The 15932-nt window shown below is 41.9% G+C and overlaps 1 protein-coding gene across 1 annotated transcript in view; it reads right to left on the bottom strand.

Annotated features, from left to right (window-relative positions):
• ADGB (androglobin) overlaps positions 1 to 15932 on the bottom strand; it is a 422664-nt gene that overhangs the window by 207507 nt on the left and 199225 nt on the right. Inside the window, exons 11-13 of the mRNA XM_040350874.1 lie at positions 15111 to 15285; positions 7940 to 8030; positions 1263 to 1401 (exon numbers count right to left, since the gene is read on the bottom strand). Coding sequence (XP_040206808.1) covers positions 1263 to 1401; positions 7940 to 8030; positions 15111 to 15285 — 405 coding nt within the window. The remainder of the gene's footprint in view (positions 1 to 1262; positions 1402 to 7939; positions 8031 to 15110; positions 15286 to 15932) is intronic.

Raw genomic sequence — 15932 nt, 5'->3', positions numbered from 1 at the left:
TGGTCTGGGGCTGCCGGTACTGTGGAGCTGTAGTTCATTGAAGGAACCACGAATGCCAACATGTACTGTGACACACTGAAGCAGAATATGATCCCCTCCCTTCAAGAGACTGGGCCGCAGGGCAATATTTCAACATGATAACGACCCCAAACACACCTCTAAGATGACCACTGCCTTGCTAAAGAAGCTGAGGGTAAAGGTGATGGACTGGCCAAACATGTCTCCAGACCTAAACCCTATTGAGCATCTATGGGGCATCCTCAAACGGAAGGTGGACAAGCGCAAGGTCTCCAACATCCACCAGCTCTGTAATGTCTTCATGAGTGGAAGGGGACTCCAGTGACAACCTGTGCATCTCTGGTGAACTCCGTGCCCAAGAAGGTGAAGGTAGTGTGGGAAAATAATGATGGCCACACAAAATATTTGGGCCCAATTTCTAAATTTTCACTTAGGGGTGTACTCACTTTTGTTGCCAGCTGTTTAGACATTAATGGCTGTGTGTTGAGTTATTTTGAGGGGACAGCAAATTTACAACGTTATACAAGCTGTATACTTACTACTTTACATTGTAGCAAAGTGTCATTTCTTCAGTGTTGTCACATGAAAAGATATAATAAAATATTTACAAAAAGGTAAGGGGTGTACTCACATACTGTACTGTATGCAAATCCTGGCACAAGGACAAAACGTATTGGTGACTCCCTCCCAATCATGCTCGATAAGGAGTGAATATGTGGACAGTGCATCCGCAGCTGCTGCTAGAGTGCTGACAGGGGATCATGGAGCCCATCTTGGCTCCTGCAAAGGTTCACGAACGGTAGGGTAACCCCTGCAAGTTGCACATCTATGGTGTCCTACTACAATGAATAGAGTGGCAACTTCAGCCTGGACTCCAACCAGGCCACGCCCCCAACACATTTCACTCCACCCCCAGAGCTAAATCATGGTGAAAGGGAACTCATGCGTATGGGGAGTATTTAAGCATCATCGGTAGTCATTCGTTAGGTGCAAAAAGGCAGCAGGTGTGTGTAATTGAATTTTGATTGAGGTTAATGTGGAGGAAAGGATCTATCAGCGCAATTTAGCCTAGAGTACTACCCTGAGGATGTGGGAGGGGGCATTGGCGTGTAGAAATAAAAATGTAATCATGAGGGGCAGCAAATGTTTGTGTGTGTATGTGTTTCTCTCTAGCATTTGAGTATTGAGTTTGGTCTGATGCACATCCTACTCCCACAAATATTCACATACTATTTTCCCGTTACCTGAGGATCTTCTTCAAAACTTAGTTGTAAATTTTCTTTCACATCTGTACTACTTTCCTGGACATTCTCTTCAGCCTCACTCAGAGACAATAAAGTGGACATCAGAAGGGAGCTTCTCCTGGAAGTGCCAACAATATTTCTAAGCGATAAAACAAACATCCCAAATTAGCTATATATTTGGTTAATATTTTTCATGTATTCCTTAACCACTTGAGACCTGCGCTATTGACAAAAGACGTCAACAGTGCGGCTCTCAGGTGCCAACTGGACGTCTTTGGACGTCATTTGAAAGCATTACCCACGCGCGCCACTGGGGGGCACGCAGCGGGTAAACACTGTCCCGGCGCATAGCTGGGGACCCGATGCGTGTACCTGGCGGCCGCGATGTCCGCCGGGTACAGGCGATCGTCGGTAAGACAGCAGGGACGTGGAGCTCTGTGTGTAAACACAGAGCTCCACGTGCTGTCAGAGGAGAGGAGACCGATCTGTGTCTCTTGTACATAGAGACACAGCATCGGTCACCTCCCCCAGTCACCCCCCACACAGTTAGAACACACCTAGGATACACATTTAACCCCTTCCTCACCCCCTAGTGTTAACCCCTTCACTGCCAGTCACATTTATACAGTAATTAGTGCATTTTTATAGCACTGATCGCTGTATAAATGTGTATGGCGTCAAAAGTGTCCGATACGTCCGTCGCAATATCGCATTCCCAATAAAAATCGCAGATCGCTGCCACTACTAGTAAAAAAAAAAAAAAAATCATAATTCTGTCCCCTATTTTGTAGGCGCTATAACTTTTGCGCAAACCAGTCGCTTATTGTGATTTTTTTTTTTTTTTACAAAAAAATGCGTATCGCCCTTAACTGAGAAAAAAAATAGTTTTTTTAAAAAAAAAATTGGGATATTTATTATAGCAACAAGTAAAAAATATATATATATTTTTTTAAATTGTCGCTCTTTTTTTGTTTATAGCGCAAAAAATAAAAACTGCAGAGGTGGTCAAATACCACCAAAAAAAAGCTCTATTTGTGGGGAAAAAAGGACATCAATTTTGTTTGGGAGCCATGTCACACGACCGCGCAAATGTCAGTTAAAGCGATGCAGTGCCGTAAGCTGAAATTTCGCCTGGGAACGAAGGGGGTTTATGTGCCCAGTAAGCAAGTGGTTAAAGCTGAAATTCAGGTATGGCTAAATTTGCAGAGTTACATTTGTCCAGTTTGGACCAATGTATCTATGCATCTATCATACCTGGCTAATCCATGTGGAAGTGATAAATCACTGTAGTAGGCACCACTAAAACAGTGATTGCCCCGGGCTTCCAGGTCCCCGTGCCAAGCGGCTGTCCTACTGCTTAGTGAACACAGTAGTTTGCTCACTCTGCGTGGGCTCATTCACAGAAAACGTTACATTTTCACAATCAATGCAAAGCCATCTTTGATTGGACAAGGTGGAAAGATCATGATTGCCCGCCTCTCCAGCTCATCCAATCAGAGCATGTTTTGCATGCATTAAGAAATGCAAAGTGTTCTCTGAATGATGCCCATGCTGAGTAAGTGACCTCTTGTGTACACTATGCAGCTGGGCAGCTATTCTGGACCCGAAAACTAGCAGTGATTACCATAGTAGTGATGCCTACTACAGTGATTTCCAGCTTCCATCAGGATCAGCCACGTATGGCACATAAATACGTATATTGGTTCAAGCTGGACCAATATAGCTATGCAAAAATCCTTTTCTTGGAGTACATCATGGGACACAGAGCCTAGTAATTACTAAGTGGATTATATTCCACCTTCAGGTGCTGGACACTGGTGTAATCAGACAGGAAGTTTCCTCCCTATATAACCCCTCCCATACTGGGAGCACCTCAGTTTTTGTAGCAAAGCAATAAGTGTCCCAATATCCCCAAACAAGAGGGACGAGAGCTCTGTGTCCCGTGATGTACTCCAAGAAAAGGATTTTACAGGTAAGCTGTTATAAAATTCCAAATTTCTTTATTGTACATCACGGGACACAGAGCCTAGTAATTACTAAGTGGGATGTCCTAAAGCAATGCCTACTGAGGGGAGGGAGATGTCGCAGACCGCCATAAGACGTGAGGACCTATACTGCTGCCTGCAGCATCCTGCGCCAAAAAGGGTCATCCTCTTGCCGTCTTACATTCACCTGATAGAAATTAGTGAACGTATGCACCGACGATCAAGTTGCGGCCTTGCAAATCCGAGTCATAAAGGCTTGGTAATGCACCACGCATGAAGCGCTTACTATCCTGGTAGGGTGCAAAAATAAACAGGGGGAAACTCTCTCTTTAAACCACAAGCCTGAATAATAACCTGATGAATCAATATTGAAAACAGTTGATTTAGACACTGTCAGCCCTTTCCTGGGGCCTCCTGGTAGCGCAACAACATCAGTTTTTAGTATCTTTAGCCGCTTCAGATAGGCCTTGACTGTTCTCACTCTAACGAGAGAGTGTAACCATTTTAATAGCCGATTTGAACACTGCCTGCCCATTTCTAGGGTCTTTTGGCAGCACAACAAAATGTCAGTTTCCTATATCTGAAACCTTCCGATAGATTTTTAACTGCTCTCATCTATATTGAGAGAAAAGCAATAACTTTTCCTTCTGCAGAACAAGGTTCTGGAAAAAAGGAAGGCAAGAAATATCTTGATTCAAATGAAAACTAGATCCTTCTAGGAAATAAGGCTGGGTGAGGATTTAACATCACTCTATCCTTAAGAATAATTAAGTATTGCTCTATACAAAGAAAGCTGCCAATACTGAAACTCTCTTGTGGAGGCTACCGCAACCAAGAACACCAATTCCCTTGTTAGAAGGATGAAGGGAAGGATGAAGGGAAATATGGTGCTGACCTTGTAAACCGACAAAACTACACTCAATCCCCTGAGCACAAGGGTGACCTAACTGGTGGACATATACGCGTTACCCCTTGTATAAAGAAAGATCAAAGAGTGCTAAGCACGCGACCTTTGAAAATACTGACAAGGCCGAGATCGGATCCTTGATGGAACGCAAGGCTAGTTCCATCTCCTTTCCTAATGTAGGAAGGCAAGAATTTTACCTATGACATACTTCCAAGGACGCCACACCTTGGTTTCACACCAGGAACATGGGCCTTCCGGATGTTATGATACATGGTCATGGAGGCCAGCTCTCCTGTACAAATCAAGGTAATATGCCGCTAAATCTAAAAGCCCCGATCCTCAAGAACGCGGGCTACAACAGCCAGACCAATAAATCCCATGTTTGCTAGACAGGATGGAGCAATTAGGCTGGCTTCTGTTCCCCTCTGATGTTGCATAGAAGCCACGGTTGTCACGGCACTGGGGGGAGAGAATGCATAAACCAGTGACAAATGGTACCACTGGGCCACTCATGCATCTGTCACTTATGCAAGTGGATCCTTTGTCCTTGACACAAAGGTGTCCGGGGTACTCTTTTTTTTGGCATTTGGTCAGAAAAAAGTCGGGCTGTAGAGGCCATTCTCCTAGGAACAATTGTTGAAGGCTCTAGAGAACCGCCTGCCAATTCTGCATTTCATGAAATGAATATTGTCGATAGGCAAGGCATAAGCTCCTCTGCCCAAGCCAGAACATGGCTTACTTCCCTCTGGCTGCGTGACTTATAGTGCCTCCTTGGTAAATGAAGTAAATCACTGGTGTGGCATTGTCAGATTTTACTCTGACAGAACAATCCTGCAACCTAAACGTCCAGGCCCTTAAGCCAGACACGCCATCCGTAGCTCTAGAATGCTGACAGATAAGGCTCACTTGGAGCATGACCACTTCCCCTGGGCAGTGGTTTCTTTCAGGCCTGGCCTCCATCCCTAGAGGCCAGCCTTCGTAGCCGCCATCTCCCAGGTAACGGGCATGAAGGATCTTCCTTTCTGCCAATCTTTTGGTTAAGAACCACCAACTGAAACTCCAGCATATCCCTGGGACCAGACTCTTTGGATAATGCTAGGTTAGGATCTGCTCGTTCCAGGCCGACAGAATAATCTTTATATCAGCCTTAAATTAAACTGAGCATAGGGAACCACTTTGATTGAAGCCACCATCTTCCTTAGCACTTTAAGCAAAAATGTAAGGAACTCTTCCTTGCCTTGACCAGAGACCAGCTTTCTTATAGCGCTTATTTTGTCTGAGGCAAAAAACTCTCCTTTTTGGGCTGTGTCCCAAACAGTCCAAGCTTCTGACCGCACTAAAAAATGTACCTTTAGACTGGGATCCGAACCCAGGAGTTCCAGATACTTGACCATGCTGGACACTTGGGTGGCTAACCCAAAGGGCAAGACCACCTACTGGAAGAGGTGCTGTTCCCCTGCAAAACGCAGACAACCTCTGCAGTCCCATGTAAATAAACACATATGCAAATGGCTCCCCATATGTGTATGTGGCAAGTGTTAAAGCCATATGCCTCTATGGAAACATGAATTCATACAAATATGTTTTAGGCAAAACATAAAAGTGTGTGCACTGTATACACGCATACATATATCTCGTGTGCTATGGAACGGGCATCTTGCAAGTAAGCATGCGTTTATGAACGTGTTATGCAACATTGCACAACATGTACCCATGCAGACACGTTGGAATCCTGTATAATTAAGGAAATTTAAATTATCATGCCTCATTATGAAACCATGCAAAATCTAGGCAAACATGCAACTTTAGGCGATCATGCATCCTTATGCGATTCAGCATTTTTCATGCAATCAAACATCTTATGCTTTTTAAGCACTACTGTGCGGACAAGTACCCTTGTGTGGCCAATGACTCTTGTGTGATCACACACCCCTGTGCGATCCAGCATCTTTATGCAATTAAGCATGTTTGTGCGATTTTAGACATTTCTGTGAAAACAAGTCTCTCTGTGTGACCAAGTATTATTTGGTAATCAAGGACAACCTATACTCCTCGGCTAGAGTTTTTTAGGAGGATGCCCAAGGATGTGGGTGTCCAACCAGCAGAAATAAACTGTTGCAGTAATGGATGGGGTGGGAAGGTACAAGCAACCTATAGGATTTTTTTTAAACCCCAAGGAGGAGACAGAGGCTTATGATGGTAAGTTATATGCGATATGAATCTCTGAAAAAGACTGCAGCTGCAACTCCAGAACTTGTAAGGCTTCTGATACCTCTGCCTTGTTAGACTGCACCTGTTCCCTGTCCTCTGATAGTGAACTTTCATCTTAAGGTCTTTAATCCTCTTGTTTGAGGATTTTAGAGCAGGGAAAGGGGCACACCCCGGTTTCTGCTTCTTGTGAGGATGCTGGGAATATAGCAGATAACCTCTTATAGCCCAACAAATGCAATGCAAAAAACTTCCAAACTGACACATGGCAGGCAAAAACCTTGTGCTTCGGATACAAGGCCCCAGGTACCATCCACTTTGGCCTCAATGGCACTTTGGATGCATCTGGTCTTTATGGAGGCTATTTAAATCCAGCATGGGTCCCTCCAGTGGAGCTCCACAGAGCACACCTTCACTCGTGACCAACACCTTAGACACTGGCGAAAAAACTGACGTGCTCCCAGTATGGGAAGGGTTATATAGGGAGGAAACTTCCTGTCGAATTGATCACACCAGTGTCCAGCACCTGAAGGTGGAATATAACCCACTTAGTAATTACTAGGCTCTGTGTCCAATGATGTACGATAAAGAAATAGCCATACCAAGAATTCAACTACAACATGTGTCATAGAACCACTTGCCACCCCGATTAGGTGCTTCCGCCAATGACAATTCCTCCTGCCCTCCAAACTGTTCCAGCAGACCGAGAGCTAATACCAGCCCTTTTTACCCCAATCACCTTACATAGACAAGCTGTGAGGTGAAATCCAAAGGAATGACTGTTTATCGAAACTCAGATCCAAACTTTATACCCCACAGGAGGACAGTCCCCTCCTGATCATATTACCCCAACAATACAAACTGTACACAGTCAGGAATATAATTAACATAGCTAAACAACAAGGTCACAACAAAGTACATTACACATCACATCCCACAATAGTTTGCTAGTAGACAATAGGTGAGTTAATTAACAATGGGAGGGATCTACTTACAATAAACTTATTATAGCAGGAAACACCAGATAGGTTGGTTTGAGCTGATCACATTAACATCTGTTATGAGTTCCACAGTGTGGAGCAGTAATTGTTGGTAATATGGCATCTAGGCCCCAAACATGGATCCCAGGACAAGACTCCCAGAGTTTGTGTGTTGTGGGGAGACAAGAACCTGAATCAGGATCCCCCATGCACATACCACCCAAAGAGCAGTGTTTCCCTAAAAGCCAGGGCTTTTTGTTTCTCCAAAAGCCATAGTCAGTGGGTAAGAGGCTTTCCCCTAGTCCTCTCCAAAAGTCCCTGCCCTGGTTAGGTCTGTCACAACATGTTACAGTGATACAATCCCTTTCTGAAAAAGCAGTAGCTATAAATAACAAAGTTATACATATTTATGAACTAGCTGCTATCTGTAATGCAACTCAATCTACATTTAAGGCTGTACCAACATAAATAACTAAAACCAAAAGAGAAGTGTGCCTGCACTCACCAAGTTTGTTTGAGAACAGTTGTTTGAATAAAAGAAGTAGTGTGCTTTTTTTTTTTTTACTCATATAATGCTTGTATTTTTTTTATGCCTACCTTTCAGAGGGCACAGTAAGTGGATTTAGTCGGAAGTTCAGAAAAGGTGTGCTGATTTCTACAAACTGGTCAGGTTTCTTTTCTACTTGCACTGTCATTAAAAAAAGAACAACAATTAATTCCTCTAAAAGCAAAAATATAATTGCTTATTAGAACAATGCACAGGAAGGGGCTTTTTTTTTTTTAATCTTATTGCACATGTATGAGAAACTATTTGAGGCCTGGTTCACATCTATGCATTTTTTTGTGTTTTCAGTTTGGCAGAAACACACTACAGTCCATTTGACATGGTTTTCTATGGATCATGTTCACATGTGTGCATTTTATGAAAAGGGCCAGGGATTTTTTTCTGTTTTTTGGTTCCATAGACTTTAATTTATCAAAAATGTGTATTAAAAAATTCAAAATGCACCTGGAATATGCAAACTGCAACCTATATAGGTGTGAATCAGGCCTTAGATTAAAGTGATTGTAAAGTCTGTTTTTTCAATAAAGATAACAAACATGTTATACTTACCTGCCCTGTGCAGTGAATTTGCACAGAAGTTATTATTTTTAGCATTCATTATTAAGAAATGGGCTGCATCACATACATCATGAGGAAGATGTTGTACAAGTAATTTTCAGAAAGAACAAAAGGGTTATCAAATTAACTTGTACATACTGTGGTATAATCAATGGACAAAAAGGAAAAAAATTGTTCACTGTCAAGTACATCACATGGTAATTTACATATACAAAGAAATGTTACTGATGAATATATACAGTATATAATAAAAAAATGGATGTCTCTTTGCTGATACATTCCACTGGATACTACGATCTGAGACCAGAGGCGTATCGTTTTCCCTGTGAAAGTTGGATGATCCCTCCTGCTCTTTGTATGCTAAGGAACAACCGTGGATGGAGCATTTGAGATTTATGAGCTTCTTTTGACCACCCGTAATAGGTGGTCAACACTCTCTGGTAAGAGTACATCCTAACATACGGTGGTGGTCTATTCACGCGGTGGAGTAGCTGAGTGAATTAGAACTTATTCATACTGTGAAGGCATTTCATTGGTGCGGTTTTGAAGACACATGGATTTATTTGCATTTTTCATTTTTAAGCACAACACATGTCTTTTATTGTCTTGTCTATGTGATTATATCTCAAATTAGTGGTGCTTCTATTTACATGTCTAGTTACTTACGAGTGCAGTTTTATCTTGTTTTTCACGAATATATATATCTATATATAGATATATATATACAGGGGCGGACTGACCATTCGGGCACTCGGCACTGCCGGAGGGCCCCATGCCACTAGGGGGCCCCATCAGGGTTGCCAGCCTCAGTAAAACCAGGGACAGTCTGTAAAAATCTGTGTTTAAAAAAAAATCCCAAGATTTTAGCTGCCCCGCCTCTCCAGTACCTTTTCAGTGTGTGTGTGTGTGTGTGTGTGTATACTGTGTGTGTATACTGTGTATGTATACTGTATGTGTGTATACTGTGTGGCCCCATAATCTTTTGCCTGGGGGCCCCACAATCTTCCATTGCCCGGGGGCCCCACAATCTCCTATTGCCCAGGGGCCCCATGAGTTGCCAGTCCGCCCCTGTATATATACATATATATATATATATATATATATATATATATATATATATATATATATATATATATATATATATATATATATATATATATTGTACAGAACGCCGTGGCTGGGTCCTGGAAGGACGTTATATTTCCCCTCTGTTTGGACTGTGGTCCCTTTAAGGGAACAGAAAGGGTTAACACACCTGTCTAAGGAAGTGGTTTAAAGTAGACAGGAAGTTGTAGGTGAGAGTGGAGGAGTGTAGTAGAGTCTATGCATGGTGAATGGTGGACAAGGAAAAGCTGTGAAAGCTATAAAAAGCTGTGAAAGGACTTGGCAGTGTCCTGCCTGGAAGCCTGCTACCTGAGGACTTACCTGCAAGGATTGTTTAACTGCGATAGAAGTTCTGAGCTCTACAAGACGGTGAGACTGTTATTTCTTTTGTTTTGCTGCTGTGAAGCTATTTCAGTTTAATAAACCTCAGTTTTGATTTAAAAAGCCTGTGTCCTGCGATGTAGCTGGTTCCCCGAACTTTACAATATATATAAGATCGGGGATTCAAATGTTGTGATGTCACCCAAATTTTCTAAATTGGAAATAGGAAGGTGTACATCTGAGGAAGTTCCCCAGAGAAAAAGAAAAAAGGGGATTAAGGCGGGGAAAGGAAAAGGTGAGTCTCCACGGAGGACACGGTCTGCAGATTGGGAGGGAACAGCTCATCCCATGAGAAACAAACAGGAATGGAAGGTGGAGGAGAAGAAAGTGTGAGAAAAAAAGGTGGAGGGGTTGGAGAGGGAGGGTGGGGAGAAGGGGACGGGTATAGGATTAGTGTTTCCTATAAACAAGTGGGGTCAAGGTAATACAAAACCTCCCACTGGACAACCTGCCTAGTAGGGAGATTTGAAGGCAATGCTCACTTGGACACATATGCATTCAACATGAAAGGTGAAACTCCTGCAAAAGTAAGATCAGATGTATAATCCTTAAGGGTACCAGCTGATGATTCAATGCATAGGTTTTGGGATTTCTTTAAAGAAAAGCAAACCCTTCTATCTTTAGCCTCTATTTAGATCTGCAGTTGACATTGTGTTACATATTTGATCAGTAGAGATGGGATGCAATCCCCCCAGCTTGGTTTGTGCCAGAAATTTCGAACATCGCAACAGTTTGAACTCGAGTGGCGTACCCCAGTCTATGGGACCCAAACTTGAATAATCCCCCATTTTGAAGGCTCATATGCAAGTTATTGGCCATAAAAAGGGTATGGGGGCCCAGGTACTGCCCTGGGGAACATGTACCAATGTAATTATTATATATTTTTTTTAAAAGATCGTTTTTACGAGCAGTGATTTTAACCACTTCAATACAGGGCACTTGCACCTCCTTCCTACCCAAGCCATTTTTCAGCTTTCAGCACTTACACAATTTGAATGACAATTGCGTGGTCATGCTGTACTGTAACTATGTGAAATTTTTATCATTTTCTTCACACAAATAGAGATTTCTTTTGATGGTATTTAATCACTGCTGTTTTTTTTATTTTCAACAAAAAAAGACCAACATTGTTGGGGGAAAAAAAATGTTTTCTTCGTTTCTGTCAGTAAATTCTGTAAATAAGTAATTTTTCTCCTTCACTGATGTACACTGATGGGCACTGATAGGCGGCACTAGTATGTAGTGGTAGATATACACAGTAGATAATGCGGGAAGGGTCTCTGGTGCTGTGGGTGGTGATAGAAATGCCTAGGCACAAGTGTTTTTTAAGGAAGGCAGGGCTGTAGAGAAAATAATAATGTAGCATAAAGGGTAAGAGGCTTCATAATCCATGGGCACACCAAAATCCTCAGCACCAGGCACATGATGCTCTAAATCTGGCCCTGCCTACCACTTCTGACACTACTATATTTTTTATAATGGCACACAGTGGAATTGTAAAAAAGTGCCATTATAATATAAAATAAAAAAACACACTGTGGCAGATTGATACACAATACACACTGGGATCAGGGTGATTAAAGTGTATTGGGCTGTTATTTATTGACAATGCGGGTGGGGGGTGCAAGCAGCTGGTCTTGCCTAGGGCATACAATAGTCTAGCACTGGGACTAAGTGAGCTGCCTCACATTGAGATGTGCCAAGACCATCTATACATGGATCAAAATTTGCCAAGTTCAGCCAAATTTTGATCCAAGTATGGACAGGCTTGTTGTAGACAAGTGGACTTATCCATCAACTTGTCCTTAACCAGCTTGATGGGTTTTTCTTGAACAGTCAGGCCGCGTACACACGGTCGATCCATCCGATGAGAATGGTCCAACGGACCGTTTTCATCGGTTCACCGCTGAAGCAGACCGATGGTCTGATGTGCGTACACACCATCAGTTCAAAAACCGATCGGGTCACAACGCGGTGACGTAAAACACACGACGTGCTGAAAAAAACGAAGTTCAATGCTTCCAAGCATGCGTCGACTTGATTCTGAGCATGCGCGGGTTTTGAACCGATGCCTTTGTGTACTAACCATCGGTTTTGACAGATGGTCAGCCGTCCATCGGTTCGATTTTAAAGCAAGTTCTCTAATTTTTGTCCAAAGGACAACATACCGATGGGCCGTACACACGGTCGGTTTGGACCGATGAAACTGGACTTCGGGCCGTTTTCATCGGTTTGGACCGACCGTATGTACGCGGCCTCAGTGTTACCAGCAACATTAATCAGTGTGTTCTGATGGCGGGGAAAACTCCCCACTATCAGAATACAATAGAATAGTGTGTGTGATTCCCCCATTGAATGTGTGGAATGGGTAATCAAAACATTTTTTTAACATACAATATGGTCATCCCAACTCACATGACTCAGAGTGCAAGGGAAACCTGATTCTTTTTACCAACAATGCAACTACTGTAGAAGATTGCTCTTCTGTTGTGAAGTAGACCTGAATGGGCAAGTCTTCAATAATTACATATGTGCTTAGCCACTATAAGGTATAGGAGTAATTATTAAACCTTATACTAACATAAATAACACTAGTAACACTAGAGATGGACGTTACATGTATGGCTTTTATAGGATGGCGCCTAAAACACTTAGTTATATGACTGTTCTTATGCCCTGTACACACGGTAGGTTAGCCTGATGAAAACGGTCTGATGGATTATCCGATGAAGCTGACTGATGATCAGTCGTGCCTATACACCATCAGTTAAAAAAAACGATCATGTCAGAACGCGGTGACGTAAAACACGACGACGTGCTGAAAAAAATGAAGTTCAATGCTTCCAAGCATGCGTCGACTTGATTCTGAGCATACGTGGATTTTTAACCGATGGACGTACCCACAGACGATCGTTTTTTTTTATAGGTTTTTTATCCATCAGATAATTTTAAAACAAGTTCCTATTTTTTTAACCTATTAATAAATAACCGATGGGGCCCACACACGATCGGTTTGGTCTGATGAAAACGGTCCATCAGACCGTTTTCATCAGACTAACCGATCGTGTGTACGCAGCATAAGTGTAGCTTAAAATAATTATATACAGTAAATATAGTTGCAAAGAGGGTTAAGATAATCGTATATAACATAAGGTATGAGGGATGGAAACTGTATATAGGTCTGCTGTGTACTGTCAACATATTTTAGTTTCTACTTTCATTCCATTCAGTATTATTTTTTTTTAAACTACAGTTTATACTGTCCACTTTGAGTTTACATACATGTTAAATGGTACAGTTCTTTAACCTGCTTCTACTTAGTCAAATTCTAAAAGTAATATGTCACATAGTGTGTAAAATACAGCACAAAATACATTGCCTAGAAATTGCAAAATTTAGTAAGCTATTTTTGGTCAAGATACAGCTCATTTATCTAGTAAATTACCAAAAACAACCTTGATGTAAAAGTTGGGATCTGTTATGGAATACAAAATTGATTGCCGTTTGCGAAGGCTGTTTTGTATGCTGGGTCTAAAATTGTCTAACTCTCTAGAAGGAACATATCAATTTTCCAGATACAACAAATGGAACATGACAAATGGAGGCTGTGCAGATAAAATTGGGCTCTTTGTCGTGTCTTGTTATGATCAATGACATGTCCTTTGAGTCACTATAGAGAAATATATTAAATGTTAACATTTCCCAGGAAAAGTAAATGTAATGTTCATTCTGCCAGAAAATAACTTAATCTAAATAAAAAACCAATTTTTGAAAATCTCTAACTAACTTTCATTGTGAAAAAGATGGTAAACAATAGCAACAGTTAGGCACAAGGGTACTTGGCTTTCAAATATATTTTCTATTACGACCAAAACCATAATGAAAGATTTGTTGGTAACATTGTCTAAAGCAAACTAAATACATAGGGCCAGATTCACAAAAGAGATACGACGGCGTATCTCCTGATACGCCGTCGTATCTCTATTTCTATCTATGCGACTGATTCATAGAATCAGTTACGCATAGATATCCCTAAGATCCGACAGGTGTAATTGTTTTACACTGTCGGATCTTAGGATGCAGTACCGCGGCCGCCGCTGGGGGGAGTTTGCGTCGTAAACCAGCGTCGGGTATGCAAATTAGGAGTTACGGCGATCCACAAAGATTTTTCCCGTCGTTACAGCGTCGCTAGTGTTAGATTTCCGTCGCAAAGATAGGGCTGCTTTAACAAAGTGTAAAGTTACTCCACCATGTTAAAGTATGCCCGTCTTTCCCGCGTCGCTTTCGATTTTTTTTTTAAAATGTTCTTTTTCCCGGCGCAAGTCTTTTTTACCCGTCGCGATTCACAAAACGTCGGCGCGTCGTAATTTCGTGCAAAGCACGTCGGGAAATTTGCGACGGGAGCATGCGCAGTACGTCCGGCGCGGGAGCGCGCCTAATTTAAATGGGACTCGCCCCATTCGATTGGGCCCGCCTTGCGCCGGACCTGTTTACGATACACCGCCGCAAATTTCCAGGTAAGTGCTTTGTGGATCGGGCACTAACTTGGAAAAATTGCGGCGGTGTAACGAAAACGGGTTAAGTTACGTTGCACCGCCGGACTGTGAATCTGGCCCATACAGTATAGGGAACCAAAAACATTATACATGTAATTTACAAACATTTTCCACATTATATCACTGCACAAACAAAAAATTTTTATGCTTTCACATTTTGAAATAGCTTGCTTCTTTCCACCAGTGGTTATACAACCTTGAGAACTGTTGCAGCAATGGCAAGTTTTTATTTGAACGTAGCTATTACTTCCACTGGTATAATAAATGTCTTGAATATAGTGGAAAGTATTAACATCCTCTTTCCCCATCCCGGGGGAAGACTGACCCATTAACTAACAGACCTGAGGTCACATGTTTATGAATCTACAAGTAGCAATTTTAATAAAGTAGTTATTTTCATAGGGGAACACTTGAAAAACGAAAAAAATAAATAAACAAAATAAAAACAAAAAAACTATGACCTGCGAGCTTATTCCGTCAGTTATGGGTTTAGCTCTTGGCTAAACCCATCTGAATTGGCTATTCTCACAAATTCAACTTGATAAAAGAGGCTCCCATTTTTTTTTTTTAAATGTGAATCTATCGTGCAACTTCATAATATTACCTTTGGCTTCATCTGTTATATTAATTTCTTTTTTTTGCTGTATGAGGTTCCATCGTAAAACAGGAGGTGTTATTGGTGGAGCCACCAGTGGACATGACCTAGTCCTAGACACAAGTACTGGATGATTATAACTGTGAGATAATCCATAGTGTCTCAAGTTCTGTGATGAGTCAGCCTGAAGAAAAAAAAATCAATGCCTTCATTTATGTACTACAAATGGCACTGGATAAAGCACAGTTGGGTCGTTTTCCTTGTTAATGCCTGTGAACTGAGTCATCTTTGGTTATTCTGCACAACTGCACATTATTCCCTTCATCTCCATCTTCCCACTGTATGTAACCTGTACATTAGCCTCTTCACCTCCTCCCTCTGTGTATGAGACATGCACTGTATCTAGAGCACGGTTACCAAGCTCCATATTTTAACCCCCTTAATATCGATATGTGTTTTTCATTTCCAAAAAAATGTGGCAAAAGACAAGATCACCTTGGGATCTCTACAGTCCAAAAATTGAGTCATTTGGGGGTGTTCCTACTGCCCCAGCTTTTTTATTTTAACAGGAGGGGATTTTTTTTTTCAAAAATGTTGGTCTTTTTTTTCTTCTATATAGTAAACATAAAAAAAATCCACAAAAGGGATACGCCGGCGTATCTACTGATACGCCGTTGTATCCCTGTTTCTATCTATGGAACTGATCCACAGAATCAGTTTCCAAAAGATAGGCAGAAGATCCGACATGTGTAAGGGACTTACACTGTCGGATCTTAGGATGCAGTACCGCAGTCGCCGCTGGGGGCATTTCTCGTCGAAATCCAGCGTCGG

This window comes from Rana temporaria, chromosome 4 (assembly GCF_905171775.1).
Source record: "Rana temporaria chromosome 4, aRanTem1.1, whole genome shotgun sequence".
Taxonomy (NCBI): Eukaryota; Metazoa; Chordata; class Amphibia; order Anura; family Ranidae; genus Rana; species Rana temporaria.
The sequence above is the reverse complement of the archived record's forward strand: the minus strand, read 5'-3'. Positions and strand labels throughout refer to the sequence as shown.